The sequence below is a fragment of the Acyrthosiphon pisum genome, chromosome A3, assembly GCF_005508785.2.
Source record: "Acyrthosiphon pisum isolate AL4f chromosome A3, pea_aphid_22Mar2018_4r6ur, whole genome shotgun sequence".
Lineage (NCBI taxonomy): Eukaryota > Metazoa > Arthropoda > Insecta > Hemiptera > Aphididae > Acyrthosiphon > Acyrthosiphon pisum.
The window spans coordinates 33,489,192-33,513,714 of record NC_042496.1 but is presented as its reverse complement, the minus strand read 5'-3'; the positions used below and the strand labels follow the sequence as shown (position 1 = coordinate 33,513,714).

General features: G+C 29.6%; 3 protein-coding genes across 5 annotated transcripts in view; 1 reads left to right on the top strand and 2 right to left on the bottom strand.

Annotated features, from left to right (window-relative positions):
• Positions 1–2,182: 2,182 nt before the first annotated feature.
• On the bottom strand, positions 2,183–5,451 carry LOC100164251 (pyruvate dehydrogenase E1 component subunit beta, mitochondrial). The gene is made up of 8 exons (XM_001948521.4): positions 5,218–5,451; positions 4,923–4,982; positions 4,645–4,851; positions 4,421–4,528; positions 3,469–3,576; positions 3,136–3,316; positions 2,836–3,069; positions 2,183–2,758 (listed from the first exon to the last, which is right to left on the bottom strand). Exons 1-8 carry the CDS (start codon positions 5,257–5,259, stop codon positions 2,613–2,615), a joined length of 1,086 nt encoding a protein of 361 aa, XP_001948556.2. The 5' UTR covers positions 5,260–5,451; the 3' UTR covers positions 2,183–2,612.
• A 276-nt stretch (positions 5,452–5,727) lies between these two features.
• Hsc70-3 (heat shock protein cognate 3) lies at positions 5,728–9,833 on the top strand. 2 transcript variants are annotated; one of them, XM_008186158.3, is made up of 5 exons: positions 5,728–5,985; positions 6,064–6,216; positions 7,526–7,757; positions 7,826–9,226; positions 9,294–9,825. In XM_008186158.3, the coding sequence occupies exons 2-5, from the start codon at positions 6,080–6,082 to the stop codon at positions 9,501–9,503; spliced, it is 1,980 nt and encodes a 659-aa protein (XP_008184380.1). In that variant the 5' UTR covers positions 5,728–5,985; positions 6,064–6,079; the 3' UTR covers positions 9,504–9,825. The 2 variants fall into 2 exon arrangements, with proteins under 2 accessions (XP_008184380.1, NP_001156420.1); NM_001162948.1 differs by having other exon boundaries at positions 5,732–5,934; positions 9,294–9,833.
• A 4,180-nt stretch (positions 9,834–14,013) lies between these two features.
• Positions 14,014–24,523, bottom strand: part of LOC100162838 — a 22,951-nt gene continuing 12,441 nt past the window's right edge. For both annotated transcript variants that reach the window (XM_008186162.3, XM_001952168.5), the window contains exons 13-21: positions 22,541–22,647; positions 18,268–18,582; positions 17,915–18,207; positions 17,404–17,838; positions 16,943–17,320; positions 16,743–16,889; positions 15,692–16,668; positions 15,394–15,604; positions 14,014–15,316 (exon numbers count right to left, since the gene is read on the bottom strand). In XM_008186162.3, coding sequence (XP_008184384.1) covers positions 14,852–15,316; positions 15,394–15,604; positions 15,692–16,668; positions 16,743–16,889; positions 16,943–17,320; positions 17,404–17,838; positions 17,915–18,207; positions 18,268–18,582; positions 22,541–22,647 — 3,328 coding nt within the window. In that variant the 3' untranslated portion in view covers positions 14,014–14,851. The remainder of the gene's footprint in view (positions 15,317–15,393; positions 15,605–15,691; positions 16,669–16,742; positions 16,890–16,942; positions 17,321–17,403; positions 17,839–17,914; positions 18,208–18,267; positions 18,583–22,540; positions 22,648–24,523) is intronic.

Genomic DNA, 24,523 nt, shown 5'->3' with positions numbered 1-24,523 from the left:
CATTTTAGATTCCGTGTAGTTAGTGTATCTGTAATATTGCGGTCGATGTAGAACTGTACTTGTTTCGTTCTCGATGTTTTTATTTTTTTACAAAAATAATTTGTAAGGGAATTATTACGCTTACGATTTGACATTTTATTAAAATAATCAAATAAAAAATTATACAGAAATTTTATAGGGTTACACTTACACAGTGCGCACAAAACTGATACTAATTTCTACTAAAATATTTGAACTGGTATACTTATTTAATGTTCACGATAAAATTATTAATAGTGCTATAACTGTGTACTGACACTATAGGGACAATATCATGGAGTTTTTCGAGATAAAATGACAATTGACAATACGATCGATAATTTATTGTTCGAAAACATATTAAGCATTTATAGACGTTTCGTCTGTCGACAAAATGTCTTTAATCTTGTATGATTTATCTTTGTATAATATAATAATAATATATTACCTATATTATAGAAATCACCATCAAACATAGTTATTACTGATTATATTGTTAGGTAGGTAGTAGGTACCTACCCAAATGGCCACATGGTAAATTATTATAATTAAGTTACTTATATAAATTAAATTTATTAGTTGTAAAATATTTCGGAGGGGGGTTGAACCCCTAAAACCCCCCCTCATATACGGCCTTGCTACCTACTGTATGTTGAAATTGAAGTACTCATTCTGGTAGACATTTTGTATACAGGATAAAAAAAAAATAAATAAAAATAAAAATAATAATTCATGATTTTGAATTTTGAATGTTTTCCTTTCCAATAGATTAATGTGTTTTTTTATTTAATAAAAAATATTTGTATATTTTATAATTATAAACGGCTTAACATATTTTTATATACTGGCTTTATATAACTAACCAAACAATTATCTAGTGTATTTATAAAATTCAGCTATGATTGTTTGTGTGTTTTTTATTTCACAACTATTAAAATAAAAACTTTTAAATAATCCACTACTCATAGTTTATACATTTATTTTTTATTTTTGAGTAAAAATATATCAAGATGTCTTCTGAAAAAGACTCTGAGAGCAACGATAGATCTAGTACTCGATCTGGGATGAGTCGCCAATCGTCGATGTTTGGAAATCAGATGATGGATAAAGTTGTCTGCGTTGCAAATGACGATTCAATCAACATCGAATTTGTATATTATACTGCAATGTTAAAGAAGTTTGCACCCAACTTGAGCAAAGAAAAAGATAAAGAGAAGGTTATACCTTGGATCAGGAAACTATACGCGGCAGAATATGCAACGGAGTTCTTTAAAGTTAAACGCAACAGATATCTTTTCAACATGATTTTGTCTATTCTCAATGATGAAATGTATGGTGTATTTAAGTCGATTCCCCCTATTGGTCCTCTGAAATCACCAGAAAGTTTTACAATACCTACTATTCCATTGGCTACGTGGGAAGCCGATAACATGTGGGAAGAAATGTTAAAGGACGAAGATATTAACCCATCAATTTGTAGCATACACGACAAATGTCCTGAAGAAGAAGAAGAAGAAGATGGTGACGATCCCGAGGTAGTTATAGATACAACAAACATGTCTCAAGAAGATAAAGACAAGTTGGCCGAAGATACAAATGTCAAAAAGGACGGGCCAAAGACCAATAAGAATAAAAAAGAACTGTTTAGTTCATTACTTGATTGGGAATTTCAGTATCTCCTTCATATCGCTCGACCTTATGCCGCCCTAATGACTACTGTACAAGACAAGACCAGAGTGGCGAAATGGTTACAGAAGTTGTGCGGTGTACGCATGGATATCGCGTGTTCACAAATGAAAGGTGTGCGGAACGATTATATGATGGCACTACTGGGCTACTTATACGATTTGCGACTCACCGGACCGTTTGAACATCCTCCACCTGATGGGCCACTGGAAAATTTAGGAAATGCTATGGAAAAGTTAAAAGCCGATTATCCATTAACTGTACCCACACAGTTTGATGTTAATGAGTTTCTGTCAGACCAACCGAAGCCAGCTGACGGAGGTGCCTTTTGTTACATTGCCATTAGTGGTGATCTACAGGCAACAAATTTAATAAAATCAAAACCAGTGCAAACTAAAGACTGTCAAAAATAATATAACAAGTATGGTGGATATAATTCCAAGATAATATACTTGTTATACTGAATAAATAATGATAATTGAAACAATGTCTTATTTTATTAATAACGATTTACAATAAATTTATAGATTTTAGTAAATTGAGATAAAATATTATACATTATGTCTATGAAGCGCGATATCAAGTGTCTTGAGATATCTAAATATCTTAAAGAATATATTTCTTATTTTTATAATATTATGCTCACAGTAGTGCGTGGAAATCAGGTACAATGTCACCATGATTTAAATACAATACTAAAAAAATTATAATAATTAATAAAACTGTTACCTAATTTTGTTTTATTTTATGTTTTAACAAATTAAAATAACAAAAAAACATTAACACAGATTTTAATTCAAAACATATATGGAATTTAATTATTGGTCCTACAGTTTTATTTTCAATTAAATTGAGTAGGCCAAATTGCACCTAGATATTAAATCAGATTTTTTTTGTTACATTAAGATTTAAACACCTAATAACTTTTTAGCAGCATCAACTATATTATTTGTTTGAGGCAATGCAGCAATTTCCAATGATTTGGTGTATGGCATTGGAACATCTGCACCAGTCACTCTTATAACTGGTGCATCTAAGTGATAGAAAGCCTCACCTGAAATAAATAAACAATATTTTGTTCAAATAAATTCAAAAATATATAAACATGATAATAGTAGTATTATATCTTACTCTCCATAATTTGAGCAGCTATCTCTGACCCAATACCAGCATATGGCCATCCTTGTTCTATAGATATAATATGATTTGTTCGAACCACTGACTGTATAATCGTATTAATATCAAGTGGTCTTAATGAACGTAAATTTATAACTTCTGCCTCAATCCCAACTGAAGATAATTCTTTAGCTGCGTCCAAAGCTAATTCAACTCCTTTGGAGTGTGCCACAAATGTGATATGGTCACCTTTAAATAAAATTAAAACAGATAATATTAATTCCAACAAAAAAAAACATAATAATTTAGTTTTACCCTTTCTTTCAATCTTTGCTTTTCCAATGGGTAGTACAAAATCTTTGTCTAATACTTCATCTGTAATTGGATATTGATTACCATATAATAATTCATTTTCTAAAAACACAACTGGATCTGGATCTCGGATTGCTGCCTTTAACAATCCTCTAGCGTCCTCAGAATTGTACGGAGAGATAACCTAAAGTTACAAATTACTTGTATTATAAATTATAATATAATATACAACTATTTATAACTAATATTATGTATATTAGTATATACCCAGTTTCAAAGACACTGAATAAATAGTTATCTAGGCAAACAGGAATTGATATTAATGAATTGATTTACTTTTAAACCTGGACATTGACTGTACCAAGCTCCGAAACATTGAGAATGTTGAGCAGCCACACCAGCTGCTGCTCCATTTGGTCCTCTAAACACAATTGGTACATTTACCTAAAATTTAATTTTTCAAATAAAATAGACTAATTCAAACTAGTATGTAACACCTTAAGGTATCAACTCACTATTGGTTTTCTCTCTCTGAAATACGCCCAACATGGACAAAATGCATACATGCAACATTTTTTTTTATGGATTTTGAATTATCTTAATGTAAAATAATTAACACATATTATAAAGTTGAATTTTGAAAGTTTTGATTGGGGTTTTGTTGGGGCTTTATTTAGATAAAATTATATGCCAAACTCTCAACAGTGTTATTCTCTACAATTTTTAGATATATGATTTTACACTAGGATAATTTAAAAAACAATTTAGTTTTGGATGTGTCTTGTCTTTGTTGAACATGAGTCAAAGAAAGAAAACAAACAGTGAAACCAAGCCCAGATGAAGGGGTGTCATGGCCCTGGGCCCACAATAGATAACAAACAATAGTGGGCCTTTGGAGCCAAACAAATTTTATTTACGTTGTTTTTGTACGAAAGGATGTACAGTCGGCAGTTGAAGTCATATACTCATATAACTTGACAATTGGTACTATCTGGGTGTTGCAATAACATTATAATCATGGGGAGCATTAACGTTTTTATGTTGGTGTTTTGTTTACAAACATAAGTACTAAAGACGTATATTATTAATGTCATAATATCAACATTTTTGTTGTCTTTAAAATATATTTATTTGTGGGTCACAAAATATTTTGATTATGTAAGTGGGCTCCTAAAATTGTTTGGCTTTTGGACCAAAATTATTTGAATCCGGGCTTGGGTGTTGCACCCTATTAGAATAATAATAATATTCAGTAATTTGCTTATTACAAAATTATTAATTTAATTACCATGCCAGCAGACATGTAAAAAGTTTTTGCAGCAGAATTAATGACATGGTCAATGGCTTGCAATGAAAAGTTGAATGTCATGAACTCACAAATTGGTCTTAAGCCAGCCTAAAAACAATAAAATAGATAAATAATGAACTTTCCAATATAAAACATAATAATTTCTACATAAAAGAATGGATTATTAAAGTTGTAGAAATTATAGCTTAAATTAAATGTATTACCATTGCTGCTCCAACAGCAATTCCAGCAAATCCAATTTCTGTAATTGGAGTATCAATCACACGTTTTTCCCCATATTTTTTGTACAATCCCCTAGAAACTTTATAAGCACCATCATACATTGCTACTTCTTCACCTAAAATGAAAACCCTTTCATCGCGTTCCATTTCATCATCCATTGCTGAATTCAGTGCATCTCTAACAGTCATCTACACATAGAAAATAATACAGTGGACAGTAAAATTAATTTTTATTAGTTATAATATAAACCATAGTTTACCTGTTTATTAGCCAATACTCGAGTTGTGTTTAATGATCTCTTAAGTATTTTTACAGTGCTCTGAAAAAATTATATAATTTAAAAAAATATGTTGCTAGAAATACAACAGCTCCATTGGTATGGATTAAATACATAGTAATAGATATAAATGACAGTGACATGGGTGTTTTAAGACATTCATCAATAGATGACAGGTATCGCCCATCTAATATTGATGTGTATATATATATATATCTAATCTTTGAATTTAGTAGTATCAGGGTGTGACATTGGAGTGAAATAACTTAGTAGTTACCGTTAAGACCGAAGACTTGTGGAAAGAAATCGTGAACGCCATGTTTAGTATTGTGGTTGCAAAAGTAAATTATTTACAATTGTTCGACACAACCGGGTAGAGACGAGCTGTGTAGGCGAAGAAAATCGAAGCTTCACCTTGGCGGGCAACACGAACGGATTCGTGAAGGGCAAGGGTTAAATTTTATTTCCACTTATACGGACAACGAAAACATTTATCACACGCCAATATCATAAGCATAACGCCATAACCACGGTCTTAGAATAATAGGCCATAACTATAATAATAATAGTAATAATTTGATAAGAGGTTACCGTATACCGCGTAACGGGCCGATACTAGCGGTATACAAGTCGTTGAGGTTATGTCAGATTTTGGAAAATTTTTTTTTTTACGCCTCTCCGTCATCGGACGTGGACCAATGAGAAGGAGACAAGTGATTGGTGGCCGACCAATAACAACAGCCCACATGTCTGTATAACTGTATATAGATATGAAACGAAGGCACCAATTCGTCAGTTTTCCGGTGTTTCATTTCTCATTCTTGTTTGTATTGCGTTAGTGTTCGGTTATTCCTTTTTCTTATTACCGTCAGACTGCTTGCACTTCGTCATCGTCATCAACAACGCGATTCCGGTTACAGTTCGACACACAGTTTAACTTTTATTTCGTTAAACCCCCCGTCGTAATTCAATTCGATTTGCTGTCATAGTATTGGTAAATATATTTAGTTTGCTGTAAAATATCTCTCGGTATTCTTCGAATAACGTAATTAACTTTGATAATATATTATTGTAAATAGGTAGTGGATTGAAACGATACCTAACTGTTTTTTTTTTTCAACAGACATCCAAACCTGGGCATGGACCACCGAAAGTCCATTTGTGCTTTTTGGGCACTGTTATTCTTGGTCAGCCCTATTGTGTCTAAGGAAGGATCAAAATCCAAAGATGAACTCGGTACTGTTATTGGAATTGATTTAGGCACAACGTATTCATGGTAATTATAACTCATTAATTTGTTTACTTATGTTAAATAAAATTAATCTATTTATATTAATACCCTTTTGATTTATCTGCAATCCTATAACAATTCACATATTATTGTTTGCTAATACATGAAATAAACATTTCTATAACTTTGCTATCAAACCATATGCTAGGTTAATAAATAATTAAATATTTAATTAATAGGGATTATTATTTAGTTATCACTAGTAATTCATAGTTTTATGCCATCTATAATAAATTAGTTCTATTTTTGAATATGTGTCTAACTTTTATTTGAACACTTAACCTGAAATAAATCTGTGACATCATCAAAAATATTGTACAGGTGGCGCATTAGGAAAACATGGAATTGGATTATTTTTTATTTTTAAGATTTTTATGTTCTCAATTCTAAATTTTCATTTAATATGTATTAGCTAGGTGAATAGTAATAATTTAAATTTGGAGTAAAAATTTTTTTTCTATTACCTAATAATTAGGTACTTATAGGTAGTAAGGTATTTTTTACAGTTGAATATTAATAGGTTATACCTTCCTAGTCTGTATTTTATTTATTCTTGGTGTTATTTTAATGTAAAAATATTGTTGAAATTCTTAAAATCTAGATAGGTACTGCTTGTTAGTATTTATATATTATTTTATAGTGGGTGATTGTTTTATCAAACACTCAATATTTCAAAAAGTGTAAATATTTTTGAAAATATATATATATTTTTACATAGTTTGAAGTAAAAAAAACATTTTTATTAAAAAATAATATTTTTGAATATTATTCATGCTTATAATTTTTTAAGATGTTACTTTTTTGGATGACAACATAGGGTTTTAATTTTGTATTCCAAAGCAGAATATTTTTCTTAACATTTTAATACATGAAAATCGAATTTGGGGCGAGTAGTTTTTGAGTTATAAATATTCAGTTTTGATGAGTGTAGTGGAGTGGTACGGGGTTACCCCACAAAATGTTTGTCCACTTCTCCGCTCATCAAAACTGAATATAAGCATAAATAATATTTAAAAATATAATTGTTTAATAAAAACGTTGTTTTACAAGTGACTTGAAACTATGCAAAAAAATACTATCTAAAAAATTTACTAATTTTGAAGTAATGAGTGTTGTTTGATAAGTGAATCACCCAGTATTTATTTATTACTATATTTTTGTCTTTTAAATTGGAAAATTGAACTCTCTTTAAACTCTGGCATTCATTTTTGTGTATAAAATTGATATTCTTTAAATGCCAATATAATTTTTCACAATTTGAACAGTCCTAATGTATTTAATAATTAATTTTTAGTGTTGGAGTATATAAAAATGGACGAGTAGAAATTATTGCCAATGACCAAGGTAACAGAATTACTCCATCATATGTTGCATTCACCAAAGAAGGTGAACGTCTTATTGGTGATGCGGCTAAAAATCAGCTTACTACAAATCCTGAAAATACAGTATTTGATGCTAAGCGATTAATTGGTCGTGATTGGTCTGATGTCAATGTTCAACATGATGTTAAATTCTTCCCATTCAAGGTAATTGATTATATTTTTATCTATTTACTATAACTTAGTATTCATATTTTATGTTGTTTTTTTTTTAGGTTGTTGAAAAAAATACTAAACCTCACATTGAAGTTGAAACTATTGAAGGTACATCCAAAGTGTTTGCACCTGAAGAAATTTCTGCTATGGTATTAGCCAAGATGAAAGAAACTGCTGAAGCCTACTTGGGAAAAACTGTAACACATGCAGTCGTCACTGTACCCGCTTATTTCAATGATGGTCAGCGTCAAGCTACAAAAGATGCAGGAGCTATTGCTGGTCTTACAGTCATGAGAATCATAAATGAACCAACAGCTGCAGCTATAGCATACGGTTTAGATAAAAGAGAAGGAGAAAAAAATGTTCTTGTATTCGATTTGGGCGGTGGTACCTTTGATGTATCATTGTTGACAATTGATAATGGTGTCTTCGAAGTAGTGTCTACAAATGGAGATACTCATTTGGGTGGAGAAGATTTTGATCAAAGAGTAATGGATCATTTCATTAAGTTGTATAAGAAGAAGAAGGGTAAGGACATCAGAAAAGATAACCGAGCTGTTCAAAAATTGAGACGTGAAGTCGAAAAGGCCAAGCGTGGTCTTTCTGCCAGTCATCAAGTGCGCATTGAAATTGAAAGTTTCTTCGAAGGAGATGATTTCTCTGAGACTCTTACTCGTGCCAAATTTGAAGAACTTAACATGGATTTGTTTAGATCTACCATGAAGCCTGTTCAAAAAGTTATGGAAGATGCTGATATGAACAAAAAAGATATTGATGAGATTGTATTGGTGGGTGGTAGTACTAGAATCCCTAAAGTACAACAGCTGGTTAAAGAATATTTTAATGGAAAGGAACCATCACGTGGTATTAATCCAGATGAAGCTGTAGCTTATGGTGCTGCTGTTCAAGCTGGTGTTTTGTCGGGTGAACAAGATACAGATGCAATCATTCTTTTGGATGTAAATCCTTTAACTATGGGTATTGAAACAGTTGGCGGAGTTATGACTAAATTGATTCCACGTAACACAGTTATACCGACAAAGAAAAGTCAAATTTTCTCCACTGCTGCTGACAATCAAAACACTGTAACTATTCAAGTATTTGAAGGTGAACGACCAATGACCAAAGATAATCATCTTCTTGGAAAATTCGATCTTACTGGAATACCACCAGCACCCAGAGGAGTTCCACAAATTGAAGTTACATTTGAAATTGATGCTAATGGTATTCTGCAAGTTAGTGCAGAAGACAAAGGAACTGGTAACCGAGAAAAGATTGTCATTACCAATGATCAAAATAGGTTAACTCCAGATGACATAGAACGTATGATCAAGGAAGCTGAGAAGTTTGCTGATGATGACAAAAAATTGAAGGAACGTGTAGAATCTAGAAATGATCTAGAATCGTATGCATACTCATTAAAGAATCAAATTGGTGATAAAGAAAAATTGGGTGGCAAGGTAAGGATAATTTTTTTTTATTGATCTTTTTAAATCTTTTCTCATGTATAATTTTTTCTGTGTTTAGTTGTCAGATGCTGAAAAAACGAAAATGGAAGAAATTATTGATGCTAAGATCAAATGGTTAGATGAAAATCAAGATGCTGACCCCGAACAATACAAAACACAAAAAACCGAATTGGAGAGTGTTGTCAACCCAATCATATCAAAATTATACGCTAGTACTGGTGGTGTTCCTCCTCCACCTGCTGGAGATGCTGAAAAAGATGAACTTTAAAAATGGAATAATTTATAAATTTATTTATTGTATATAAGACTGCTAAGGTTTTACTTCCTTTTGGATTATGTATGTTAAGCAGTTAGGTTAACAATTAGCTAATATATTTTTTTCTATGTATGTAATTCATCATTTTATAAATGGTTCGAGTTATTTGGTTTTTTGTACAATAAACATTTAAAATCCATTTGATAACACCGTTAATTAAGCAGAATTAATTTTATTTTTGAAATTCTGGCGGCAATGTGTACAAATTATATTAACTGTATTAAAATTCATTCATTTGAAACAATAAATTAACATGTTACACTGTTTAGAAATACTTAAAAATGTATGATTAATTACCTTTCATGACAAAATAATAATTTTTGTTTGAGGTTTGTACTTAATATATTCTATATATTTTATAGTTAAGTTTGGTTTTATTTCTAACTGAATTTAACACAAGCAAATTTTAGCATAATAAAGTATTCATATCATGACTAGAGTAGGTATTGTTGTAAGGATGTATTGTGGAAAATAGCATTGCAAGCACTGCTTACACTTTAAAAAATGATAAAAGAAAATTTTTTTCGAATAATATCAAGTCAATTATGAAATCATATAATTTAATAAAACATGGTTAGGTTGATGCCCACAATAAATATCAGCAATTTTTCCAGTGCGCCATAATATCTCAGGCGGCCTTTAATAAATCACACCATGTAAGCAGAATTGAAACTACTTACGCGAGCCTAGTAAAGTAATATAGGCTAAGCGCCATAGGAAGGGGCACATAGTATGTATTGTACTGTTTGTAAGCATTTTATAATGCATACGCGTCACGTGACACTGAATAATGTTTATTTTGCAATAGAATAATCGAATGCAATTCACAAGTGTCACGTGCGACTGTATTACACTATTATAGCTTTACGTTAATATCAAAAATCCTAAAATGAAATAACTACAATTGTATTATTTGTTAAAATATCTAATTTTGCTCAAATTTGAAACTAAAATGTCTTATAATTACGGTTAATTTGAAGAATCTTGTATTAACTTTTCCAGTCTCAACTTTAAAACTTGAACATTTTAAACATTTTAAATAGTTTGCACATTTTTGAGATTGAACTGGACTGCATGATAGAAGGTGGGTCCATTAATAACCCTACTTCAGAATTTATTCTAGGTTTTTTTTAAATGTTGACGAGGTCCAGGGACCATTTGCTTTAAACGGCATGGCGGGTTATCGGGAAGTGTAAGAAAAGATTAGGCATGTTTGATATTAGGGGATTCTAATGGTTGGATTTGTTTTTGTGAAATGGTTTATAACCAGTGGCGTCGAAGTCCATGGTATCGTCGGGCCATGGCCAGACCTCTTTTTTAAAAAATGTGGCCGGCCGGCCATATTTTATTTACTTCATAACTTTAATATGAGTATATTTAAACCATGATTATGAATAAATGTGTATTAGGATACCTCTATATTAAATAATTAAGATATTGGGGCCGGGAAGTTTTAAAATTGCCAGACCACATTTTAAAAACTTCGGGGCCACTGTTTATAACAGTAGGCGGCAAGGCAAGAGAATGAATGGTTGGGGTTTTGAGGTCAGAGTGGAGGGAGAGTGCTGACGTTTCAGTAAACTGATTTCGAGAGGACGCCACATCCGCGTGACGTGTTAAATCCGTCTCGATCGTTTCATTACTCATTAGTTCGTATACTCGTATTTCGTAACTATAGTTATACATTATAGTGGCAGGCGCGTCCCTGGTGAGGGGGGAATGATCATGAAATGTTCTGTTTTGCTAATAGATAAATACATTTTGGTAAATTGTTAGAAACAATATTTTAAGCTAAAATTTGTTTGCCCCCCCCCACCCCCCCATGAAATTGACCTGAAGACCCCCTTGTATAGTGTTATAATAAATCACTGTAAATACCGAATACGAATATAACAAGTTCATAGGCGCAACTAATTGGGGGGGGGGGGCTTGGGTAACCCAGTTTTATCTGTGCTATTTTTTTGAATGTAATACTTTTCTGATAATTTACGTTTAACATTTAATATTATCTCATTTAAATGTTCCATCACAATAATTTTTTATATTTTCTGAACAAACATTTTTGTATAACACAATTATTCTCTAAAATTTTCCTTTTATTTATTTTAATTATAGATTTATAGTTTCTTTACATACATTTTCTTACTTTCTATAGGCCCCCGTTTTACATTTGTAAGACGGAGACAACACATGCAGGTGTAGCGTTTTCTTAACACACATGTTCGTCCGTTCTATTTTGTGTTTTTGTATTTGATGAGTATACCGTATACCATTACGATAAACAATATTATTCATATTTCACATTAAACATAGCCGAAAGAAAAACATTTTGCATCGGAATTTGGAGCAGATTTTTTTTCAACCGACATCCAAGTGTTGATTTTTAAATTTTTTTATAATACGCATATTTTGAGTGCTTAAATTAAAAATTAGTGCATTTAAATGCATACTTCTGAATTTATAAAAATATATATTTTGTCATGGCATTAGGCATACCTAACTAAAGTTTTGTTGTGAAGACTTTCTTACTACTTAGTACTTACCTATATTATATTACCTCTGTTATACAGAATAACAGGATTGAGTTTAAAAGAAAATTGTATGTTTTATATTTGGGCATTCCCAGCCCCCTAACCATAATTGTTCAAGTTGTCATGGGGAGAGGGGTCCAGCCAAGACATCCCTTGAAACAAATTTATATTTATTGTTATTTTTATCACAACATTCATAACTATACTGTATGTCTATATAGTGTATAGTGTATTACTATATTGTAGTTATATGGTATAAGTGTACAGTGTATACTATATTATTGTCTTAGATCTATAGTGAATTGTATTATCTATTTATCTATGGATATAATAAGCGGACATCTGGACTGTACAGGGGGGGGGGTCTAGTAGCCTATGACCCCACAAGATTATTATTCCTCCATTTTTTTATAATTCTATAGATAGATCCTGATATTATTATATTCCAATTGCAGGCCGCAACTATGTATGAAATATAATATTATATTATACACATCTGTGGACTGTGAATCCAATTTTTTTGCAGATATCTGATTTTTTTCAGTTCAGAATAACAAAAATAATGCTAAAATCACTTTAGTCACCCAGATTGACTGTAATATATATTTTTTTATGTTATTAAATTAAATTATTAAATAATGATTCACAAAATTATAATACAATGTAAACTTGTTTGTTTTTAAATTTAATTGTTGAATAATGAATATAACATGTAAATAATAATATTATGCTTGTTGATATAGTAGATTTTAAACTGTCGATTTTTTGAACTATTAGGATTTAAAACTGTAAAAATGTTGATTTTTCGATATTTGATACGTTGGGATTTTGACCCAGACCCATTAAACATTAGTTAAAATTAATTTACTAAGAAAATTGACTCTTTTAAAGTTACATTTTTTTAAAGGTTACTTAGATAGTTAAATGTTGTTTTGTAAAAATAGAATTTTACACTATTATTAATTATGAAAAAAAACAATATGTGTATAATTATTTCTATGATCTACTATAAACGCATGTACAACACCCAAGTTTGGTAATTTTCTGGATTCAGAAATTTATATTTTTGTTTGTAAAATTGTATTCACTAATTAATATTTAGACTTTGGGTTATAACAAGAACACACAATTTTAACCCCAGACATGAACGTGTTAAATAAAATTACATAAAGAAATTATAAAATAAATAAGAAAATTAAATGTATTAAAAAAGCATGAAAATTTGTTTTGTTTCATCACATTTATTAAATCATTTGGATAACAAATACCTATCAATATATTTATCACAACTGTTAGGTTTTTTTTATAACTTATATGTCCTCCAACTTGTATGATTACTACATTTACACAATACAAATATTGTTAATTCAAACTAAAAATATTGCAATTTATACAATTACACCATTACTTACAAATGTTCAACAATAAAAAAAAAAATGATAAAAAATAAATAAAATGCTTATAAAAGTAATATTTTTGTTTAACCTATTATTTACATTTTGATACCTAAAAAAAAAAAATGGAGGGAATTTACATGTTATAAGATTAATTTACATCGAAAGTTATAATTGTTTTACCATACATACAAATAAAAGCCTAAATATTAAAAAAAAAAACAGTTTTCAGTTAGTGAAAAATTAACTATTTTATGATAACCGATTAATATTGTTGAATAAATTAAACAGTTGACACAAAACATTATTATTTGGAACATAATTTTTTTTATATGCACTACATGATCGATTGTTTTTCAATAACAAATCAAATGATTCTACGTTTAAGTAATTAAGAAAAGATAATGTTTAGACTTAACACAAAATTTGCATTTATTTTGTAGTAAAATGGATCTTAATTTAATTTATTTAATATTAAAATATGTACTTAATTAAATTAACATTGATCTATCATTGCGGATGGTATATATTATATTCAACTTCCTAACTTCGAGGAATGGTTTGATGATAAAATATATCATATAATCAAGAATAAAAATGTAATATTTTTAGTTTATGAAACTAAAAAAATAGAAATTTATCAATAATATACAATTAAAAAAAAAATAAAGTATTTATAATTTTGTAAAATATTACAATACAAACAATTCCACTTATCATACCAAAACAATTATTAATTTGGGCATTGTGTAAATTATTCAAAAAAAATAAATTCAGACACTCAAATCTAAGTGCAGTTGGTATTTCATGGGTAGTCTTTAAAAAAAAAATATAATTTATAAGCATAGGAAGTTATAAAATACACACAAAATTATTTCGAAAAGACACATATAACAAACAAATATTAGTACAAATAATTGTACTATTAGGTTAAATTTATTAAATAATAACAAATGAGCTGTATAATAAATTTACTTTTTCAGCATATTATAAATTTTAATAAGACAATAATTATGCGTTGTGTCAACCAATCAAATATTTTAGTTTTACAGAATATAAATGGTTGGTTTTTAATTAATTACTATTGTGTCCCAAGAATTAGTAACCATTTATAGACTATTATGATAGTTAAATGAAAAAGTTATACGCAAATACTTATTTCATAAGTACATTTTATACAACAAATATAAAATGTAATGTAGACGATGATACACTTACTTAACAAGCAAAACAGTAATAAGTTTTGTAGTAGAAATATTTTGTATGATTATTAATGTTAAATTGGGTTAACAAGTAAAAAATAAAAACAAACTAGACTAGATTTTTAAACATAAAAATCTTTTTAAACACATATGTACCCTGTGTTATGGAAGAACTAATCCTCATCAGACATCGGCTCATATTGGGCTGTTAACATAGATCCACCACCACCACCATTTGGATCAGATGATTCATTATTTTTTTGTGTAGCCGATGCAGACATATTGATTGCAGCTGAAAATGGATAAGTGTAAGCCTGTTCATTTTTGTTGTCATCGTCTGAAGTACGCATTACTTCAACAATCCGATTTTTAACATAGTCTAAAGGCGATAAAGGTATATCCGCTTGTGTTGGATAAAAGCGAACTCGACTGTTGTCATCTTTCATTTGTTGTTCAAATTCTTTCTGTTGTAAAGCTCGGCGAAGCTTCCAAGTATGAGGCTCAAAACCTGCAGCTAACATATTATTAAAGGGATATTCTTTAAAAGGATGTTCAGGTGGATATGGTTCTCCTGGACGACTCATTTCTGGACTGGCTCGTGGTTTTAAATTTTGTTTTTCATTTGCTTCTGGGAATGCCTATAGAATATAAAATGTAAATAAATTATTTAAGTTTAAGATACTAACATAGTAAATACATTTATTTTGAAACTTACTTGAAATAACTTATCACCAGCTCGTTGTTGCTGAACGTGTGTCTGATTAGTGACTGGAACAGCATTAGGAGGATGTCCAGTTCCATCATTACTCTGATTTATTTGATGTGTGATAATGGCGTCAATTAAATTAGCTGCGGTTAACTGTTGAGTTAACTGATGAGTTTCTGTCCCTTGTCTTGAAACTCTACCATTACCAGTATTATCTCGACTAAAAAAAAAATGTACTTGTTAGACATTCAAATAATATATATAATTGCATCATATCAGTTCTCATAAAACCAGAAATTAGTTATACTTTTGTATATTGGATGATGGTTCTTGATGCCTAGATACTGGAGTATTTGATCTTGATTGTTGAAATGAAGAGACAGTAGAAGGTATTTGCATTACTCTTGGTTGTTCTTGCTGCCGTTGTTGTTGTTGTTGTTGTTGCTGCTGCTGCTGCTGCTGCTGAAACGAAGCAGCGACCATTCTTGAATGTTGTTCAGGAGTAAGCCGATGATGCATCATTTGCTTATCTCTAATATACTGATCTCTTTGCTGCTGTTCTCTAATTTGCGCAACTGCTTGCATTTCACGCTCCCTTTGTACAGCTATTTCACGTTCTCTTTGCATATGCTCGTGTCTTTGTTGTTCTCTGTACATATGCGGTTTAGGTACTGGAGAACTTCTTACATAACGATCTTGTTCTCTGTGTCTATCTTCAGAATGATTTAAAGGCACAGGTAAGCTGGGCTGTCTTATTGCAACATCAACCAAAGATCCTAATGCTTCATGGCCTGGAGGATAAGTTTGTGGAGATGCTGCTTTAGGAGCCGTGTTATGACGTTGTATTACACCTTGACGAGTTGGTTGATAGTACATCGGACTAGTAACTGGAGGTTTTTGAACTCGAGGAAATTGAGCAGCAACATTAGAATGCATTTGCTGTGAAGTAATATAGTCATTCATAATAATTTGTCGTTGCTCACTATAATGAGGCTGTCTTGATTGATATTGAGGCTGAGGATTGCGTTTTTGATAATAATCTGCATTCATATTTTGATTTGAATTGTGCAACATACGTTGGTGAACAGGAGTGCCTTGAGTAATAGAACCACCAGGAGCTTGTGAAGGCTGAGAATAACGATTAGATTGTGGTGGCATGTATAATGTTGCAGCTGAGACAGGTGTACCATGCATGATGGATCCAGTAGCTTTTGAGTTATTCAATATGTTAGGAGATAACTTTGATGAAACAACGTTTGCTACAGATAATTGAGGCGATGTTACCTATTAAAATAGATAAATAAAAATAGTTTAACCAACTTTAAGTAAATAAAAAGTACAAATTCTAATAATCAAACCTTATTGGGTAATTTTATGTGCGATGTTTGTTTTACAGTTACATGAGGAACAGACTGCGATGGATGGACCATGACATGATTACTTGTTGGTGATATTTTTGTCCAATATATTTCACCTTGCTTGCCACTTCGTCCCAATTCAGCATACTGAAATACATTACAATATAATAAGGTTTATACAAATTATAAAACTAAGTTACCTGTGGAGAATAAAACGTATTTGTTTCATGAATCTGTGTAGGAGGAGTTCTGTACATTGCACCAGGTGGTGGTGGAGGTTGTGCATGTCTAATTGGTGGAGGATCAGAATAAGAGTCTCCTTCTCTGGGTCTTTTGATACTTAAATCAAGAGTTACACCTTCGGGAACTCTAACTTCAGACATTTTCGAAGATTGTACTTGAACTACTACTAAACCATCTTTGTTGTGTAATTCCCGAGGGGATGGAGGAACCACTGATATTGTAGCCATTGACTGTTGTTTGTTTTCATTATTGCTAGATCCTGTATTTCTATCTTTAATAGGATATTCAGGATCTAAAAGTATGGATGATATGGTAGGCATAGATCCATTCTCCTTCTACAAATATAGAAAAAGACACAAATAAGAATAATCGGCAAAAAAAAAAAAAAATATATGATAAAAATGTTAAGATATTTTACCTCTCGGTTAGGAAGTTCTTTTGTAAATTGTTTTTCAATTACATCAGATAAAATATCTGACACACTTAAATCAGTTACAATCTTTTCTTTTTTCTCAGATTCATTATTGGAATGTTGCAACACATTAGACTCATTTTCAGCTGTACCTCCAGTTCCTTCATCTGCAGTTTCAGTAGCTGAACTATCATAATCTTCTTTAACAGCAGTAGATCGAATAGAGTTTTCACTATCACGAGACTCTTTAGCAGTCAATTTTGCTTGTGGCGGACTTGTTGTATCACGTGGAGGAGATACTTGTGGTAAAGTGTTTGTTGGTGAAGGTGCACTTTGAGTATCACTGTCACACAAAACAAGGTTAGTCTCATCACAGCTAGAAGTACTTGAACCTGACTCTTCTTCATCTGTTAGAGCAGGCTTTTGTTCACTACCATTTGTCTAAAAGAATTGATAAAGTTTTTTTTAGTTTTTTTTTTATTTTTATTTAGAATTTAATAAAAATTATAAATTTTACCTTTTTAAACTCTTGTACCAAAAGGTCTAAACCTAGTTTTTTTCTGAAGCTAAAATAAAACTCTTTGCACTGATAGTGGCTTTTATTTTGTCCAACTAATTTACTTATTTCACTCCATCGGGTACCATGTTCTCGAATTCCTTTCTTTAATGCATTAGTCTCCTCATCGGTCCAGCCATCTAAAGTATCAGTACTAATATTGTTTGATGTTCCTACTACTCCAAGTGCCATTAATCGTCTTTGAATACGATTAAAACAAGCTGAACAACATTTTGTTGTTGTTGGACCAATTTCTAAATAAAATAAAAATGTTTTAATTTAAATAATAAAACAATTATAAACAATTAACTTACGAAATTCTGAAGCAATGATATCTTGAGCAGTATTCCATTTAGCAGGTAAAGGGCGCAATCTTTTAACTGGTCTTCTATTATTGGTCTGAACAGTTGGGCAGGATGGTAATGGACAATATATTACACGGCGATTTTGGGATCGAACCACTTTACAACGGCAAGTATTACAAACCCTAGAACCAGGAATAATATCTTCTGGCTTCACACCATATTGTGCTGCATCTGATGGATTTAGAGTCCTGGGACATGCTACATTTTCTGCTTTACAAACCGCACACATACCTTTAGGTACATCTCCTTTTGACCCAGTTTCATCTATAATCATATGCCACTAGTAAAATAAATGTATGGATGGTTGTATTTAGTATATTGTGTTTTATTTAATTAATTTGACAAATAATGAGAAATTAATATTTTTATGCTTATCAGTGTAATATTTATAATATGGTTATTAATTTTAAAAACTATTTAAATTTGTATACCAAAAACTACAAATCAAGTCGTAGTTTTATAGAAATTATACTTAGTGTTTATAATTTAGAACGGTTAGTTATTAAGAACTATTTTAAATGCAACAATCATAATTAAAACCTTATGAAAAGATAAAATCCAAGTCTATATCACAAGTTATATAAAAGCTATTTCAAAAAAATGTGAAACAAACATGTCTTTATTTAAAATTAACACAATAAACAAATAATGATTGGGTTTTACATATTTAATTTTCACATTCAAACTTATGTTGATATTGGAAAACGATTGCATACTGACATATTACGTGTTTAAATGACAATTTATTTAAATCAGAAATATGTTTTAGTGTTACAGGCAATGATGAAATTCTACGGGCCAAAGAAAGTATAAAAAGTATTTTTTATTATTTTTTGAGTATGAACATTTAACATTCCTTACAAAGGCTGAAGAAAAAAAAAATTGACTTAACTAGCAATCAAAAACATATGCGAATTCCGATGCAAAAAAAAATATAATTTGATCTAAGTGGTACATTCAAGAACCATCTATACTCTTCCTTAAATAATAGAAACACCGAACAACCCTTCAATAAACTGGTTTTCTGGTTTCTTTTTTTAGTTGGCCACGGTCAAAAATTGCTTTATTGCAAGTCTCAGCAAAATCATAGTTAGGTGGTTTTAACTTGTAGACAAGGGTGTATTCCACAAGGAAGTGGAGATGTGGTTGTTAGATCTCCCCATAGAACTTTTACAACATTTTAAAAATAGTGTTCTTATACTCGTCGCGGAATAAGAACATGACCAGTCGCGCATTCAAAACAACTTCCTCCACCGCACCGCCCACCATAGTGGCAATTACCGGCTTTGTATATGGAGCGCCTCATGTGTCAACAGAGACGTGCACGTGTTTATAAAACAACACAGTGTATGCGGTTCACATTTTGAACAGTGCTGTATAACTGTGAACAGATGTTTGGGGAACCAATGAGAAATTGGTTGCGCGTAACGAACGCTAATCGGTCCGCCGCCTGGTCATGTTCTTATTCCGCGCCGAGTATAGTGTTAGGGATGTTTCAAGGAAATATAAAAAAAATTAGAATTTTTGTAATTTTTATTTCGCCACATCCAACAGTCAGCATAATATTACACCAACAATAATTTCATAAATATGATATTGCAAGAATAAAATTTGACCAAACGATCATCGCCAATAACAACAGTGCAAAGACAACGTCTGCTTGTCCATGCGGCTAATAATACATTTTCCTACATTAGAAAAAGTTTTAAGAAATAATAATAAAATTATTAGTCTTATACTAAAATATTATTAATTTTGTATTACCACAGACAATAAACATACCTATCAAATACATATTGCTATTAGGGATAAAGAAGTAATTAATGAAAAAAACATTTTGTACTATGATTGTGTAATTTAGGGGTCATCTCAACTTTTTGAAAGGTATGCTAACTAGAAAAACCAATATATTATATTGTACTAGTATTTACAAAGAAATTTTCTCACTACACAACAAATGAAATCTTATGAAATCTTATTTGAATCTTAATATTTTCCATGTAATAATATAATAATATATTATCAATATTGTATACCTAATAATAATAAGTTAGTACTTATATTTAAATATTTCAACTTATTGTACTTAAAAATGTATTATTTTTTTTTTCAAAATTTTAGGCCCAGGAGTTCTAAATTACATTATTAATACATAAATAGTGTATATAAAACAAATTACCTCAAATAACGCATGTTAACTATACCAATTGCTACTGCCATGTGCAGAAACCTACTATCTGAAATTACTCTTGTATGAGTGTAACAGAGTGTGGTTTGAAATATATTATTTCTTATCTTTAATTTCTATATTTTTTTATCATTAAAAACTTAAAAATATAAAATACATAAATAAAAAGCAATTCACTTTTTAATGTTAATTTGATGTAGTAAATAAAGCAGCATAAATAAATTCCCTAGAGTAGGAAATACTATTCCCCCAACCGTATAAACATTTGTGTTAGCAGTGCATAATTGAACAGACTTCTCATATTCCAGAGGGTATAAAGCTAATTGAAGAGTATAAATTGTTGAGTAAATAATTTTTCATTTTCACAGTTTGCCAATTTAATTTAATAGGTATTTAACATTTTTGCTGATATGCAAAAAGCTAAAATAATTTTAATGCATATTATTCTCTTAACTAATTAATTAAGTTAGTAATGTTGTTTTTAATCCCTTGAGTCTTAGAAAACTTTTATTCTTAGAAACTATTAATTAATACTGTAACACTTATATAAACTCAATAAATAATGTAAAATAAATTAATAAAACATTTAAATATAGATTAGAAATTGGAAACATTAGAATTTTTTTTTTTTTTTTACCCTAGTGAAATAATAAAATGTAATAATGAAATAATAAAACAATTGTATAAAAATGATGTTTAAAATAAACATTAAATATGCTTGGATGCATTTCATAATACTAAGAAATAAAACATTTAATATTTATGTATGTGCGTTATTCAACAAACATTTTTAACTTTTGTAAATTGCTTTGTACTATTTAAATAATATAATATATAATTTAATTATTGTATGTTCAAGAAATCTTTTTTTTCTGTTGTATTTAACATATCATGTTATCTAATATTTATTTTTAAATACTGATAGAATATAATTTGAATACCCTAATTAATTAAAGGTTAAAGAAATACTCATGGGAAAACAAGATAAACAAGAGGGTACATGGATAACGAGGTAGTAAATATTGCCAGAACGAGAAACAGTTATGAGTGGTATTAAAATTAAACGGACCGGAAAAGCTGCTAGAGAGAGCCTCTCGTCAACCAATAGGGGCCCCACAGACTTTACCACAGATGAATATTTTAACAACAATCATTATTTCAGTTTCATTACGATACTACCAACAATCATGTACCGTTTTATGGCACCTGATATAACTATCTATGTTATGTCTTCAAATAACAGATTTCGTGCTTTTATATCTCATCGAGAACTTCTTGCACAGTACAGTGGTTATTTTAAATCATTACAAAATTGTGAAACAAATAAAGTATTTTTTCCTAACATTAATGAGGATACTTTTTCAATAATATTGTCATACATTTATACAGGAGTGCTTAAAATAAACAATGAAAATATACATTCAGTTCTTTTAGCTACACACACTCTTCACATGCCACAAGTATCAGATATGTGTCGACAATTTTTAGTAACTCAAGATCAAAATATAATAAAACCAATTGCAAAGCTACCATCATTTGTAGATACATCAGTAATACAGCAGCCAAATGAAAATAGAACACTAAAAATATCAGAAGAATCAAATTTCAAGCCACCAATTCGCAAAGAAAATATAATTTTGGATATAGCAAGTTGTGATGGACCAGTTCAGTTTTATAGAGTTCTTAATGAAAACTATAAAGGTGATGAAAGGAGATCAACACTAAAACAGTCATATAACTGTGAATATTGCAATCATCCATTTAAAAGTAAGTATTGCTATGAAAAACATATTAATAGACACTTAAATATAAATATGATTGATAATAAATCAGATAAAAAAAATAATTCTTCAATTCAATATTACCCATGCAGACAATGTGGATCAAAATTTCCAAGTTATTATTTTGTTCATAAACATAAAAAATATTGTAAAATAAATATGTCGTAATTTTTTTTTTTTCAAGAAAAAACTACTTATTTAAAAACAAGTTTTTATAGTAATAACTAATAACAAAATCAAAAATATGACTTACGTTGAGAATCCATTAGTTCTTCATCAGTCGTACTTGTATTTTCTCCTTTTAATATTGATTTATCATCTTTTCGTCTTTCTTTCTTTTTAGATTCAGGCTTTAATTCACTAAAAATTGATTTCATATCATTGTTGTATATTAATAAAGTATACAAGAAAAAAAATATAATAATAACTTAAATTTGATGAATTTAATTGTAGGGTAGAATAAACAGAAAACTTTATAGTATGATTGAAATTAAATTACCATATTTTTTATGCTATTTAAATAAATGATACTGTTCTGGAATTCATTAATCAATGTATGCACAATGTATTTTTTATTTTAGGTTTATATAGATTTAATTAATGTATTAAAAATTATTAACTATAAATTATAATGTAAGAAGAAAATATATAATCATTATTGATGAACTTGTTATATTTAATTAATGTACTATTATATTGTAGTCATATATACATGATAAAATAAACTATTATCATAAAAAAAACAATACTATAGTTTTACTCATTGATTATTTCAAACCAAATAATGTTCCTTTCTTTTATTAGTTATTATTAGGGCCCGGAAGTTCATGCATTAAAAAGTATCGAAATATGCGCTTGAAATCACTAAAATATTCACTAAATATGCATTTAATTTTTTTTTTTTTTTAAGTGAGGATCATTAAGTTTTTGGTAGAAATAATAATTAGAAGGAGAAAAAAATGCAAAAATGAATATTTTCTATTGATTTTATACTTTAGATATACAACTAAATACAAATAAACCTTGTGATCAGACTCTCAGAATATTCTTGTAACGTGGCGTCAACTATACAATTTTTAATGTGTGAAAATATAAAATAATTCATTGAATCATATTATGAATACTTGGAATTACTGATTGTTTCAAACAAGTAAACATAATAGTTCTACGGATCTGGTGGCATATTCGAGAATATAACAATTAAGGTTTTCATTAAATTTTATTGGGATATACCTAACATAATATTAAAGTACTGCCTTATTTGAGAGAACGCTACACAGATATTGGTTGTCTCTGTCTTTAAGTGCGTAAGTAACATGGGAAATTTACGCTCAGCAGATCATGTTTAGCTCTGTTAGTTTAACAATTAGAGTGAATTGACTTATTATGAAACTTGATGGTGAGAGATCTGTATTTGTATGTGAATTTTTTTACGATAGTTAAAATTTCTAGCAAGTTACATGTATATTCAAAGCTGGGCAGTAACTAGTTAAAAAGTTAAAAGTTACTTTTTTTGATAACTTTTAACTTAACTAGTTAAAAAAAAAATAGAATATAGAAAATAACTTAATTAGTAACTAAGTTATTTATTTTTATAAATAATTGTAACTTAACTTAGTTATTTTGTTAAAATGAAAGTTATTTGTAAAAAGTTATTTACGAATTTTCCTATTATGATTTATGTGATTTATGAACTGTATATTATTTGCATTGATATTTCTGAGAACCGCGACTGAGGTAAATCTACCGACGATTGTAGGTATGTATATTATTGTATTTATTACTATCACGGTAGATTAATCTACCGTGATTACTATACTATAAACATATTATTATAGTATATACTAATGATTAGTATTTTACTATATAGACATATTGTAATTACTAATTAGTAGTATTACACTATTATAGTGAATAGTGATTATTATTATTTATTTATTACTTATTTGGAATATAACTTGGAAAGTTTATATTTTCTATGAAATGACAACAGTTAAGATTTATGTTACATTGTTACTAGTGTACTGTGTACATTTATAGGTACGTAATGTTAAATAATACAATTTCCAGAACGGACCTAATTAGTAATTTCTGATACAGTGATACTTATGCTGTGTTTTCTACAAACTACACCCTAAATTCTTTTAATATTATATTGGGATATAAAGAAAATAATATATACGTCTCTAGTGTGTCAACTGGTGGAAATGTGTAACTACGAGGGTTCCAAGTTCCA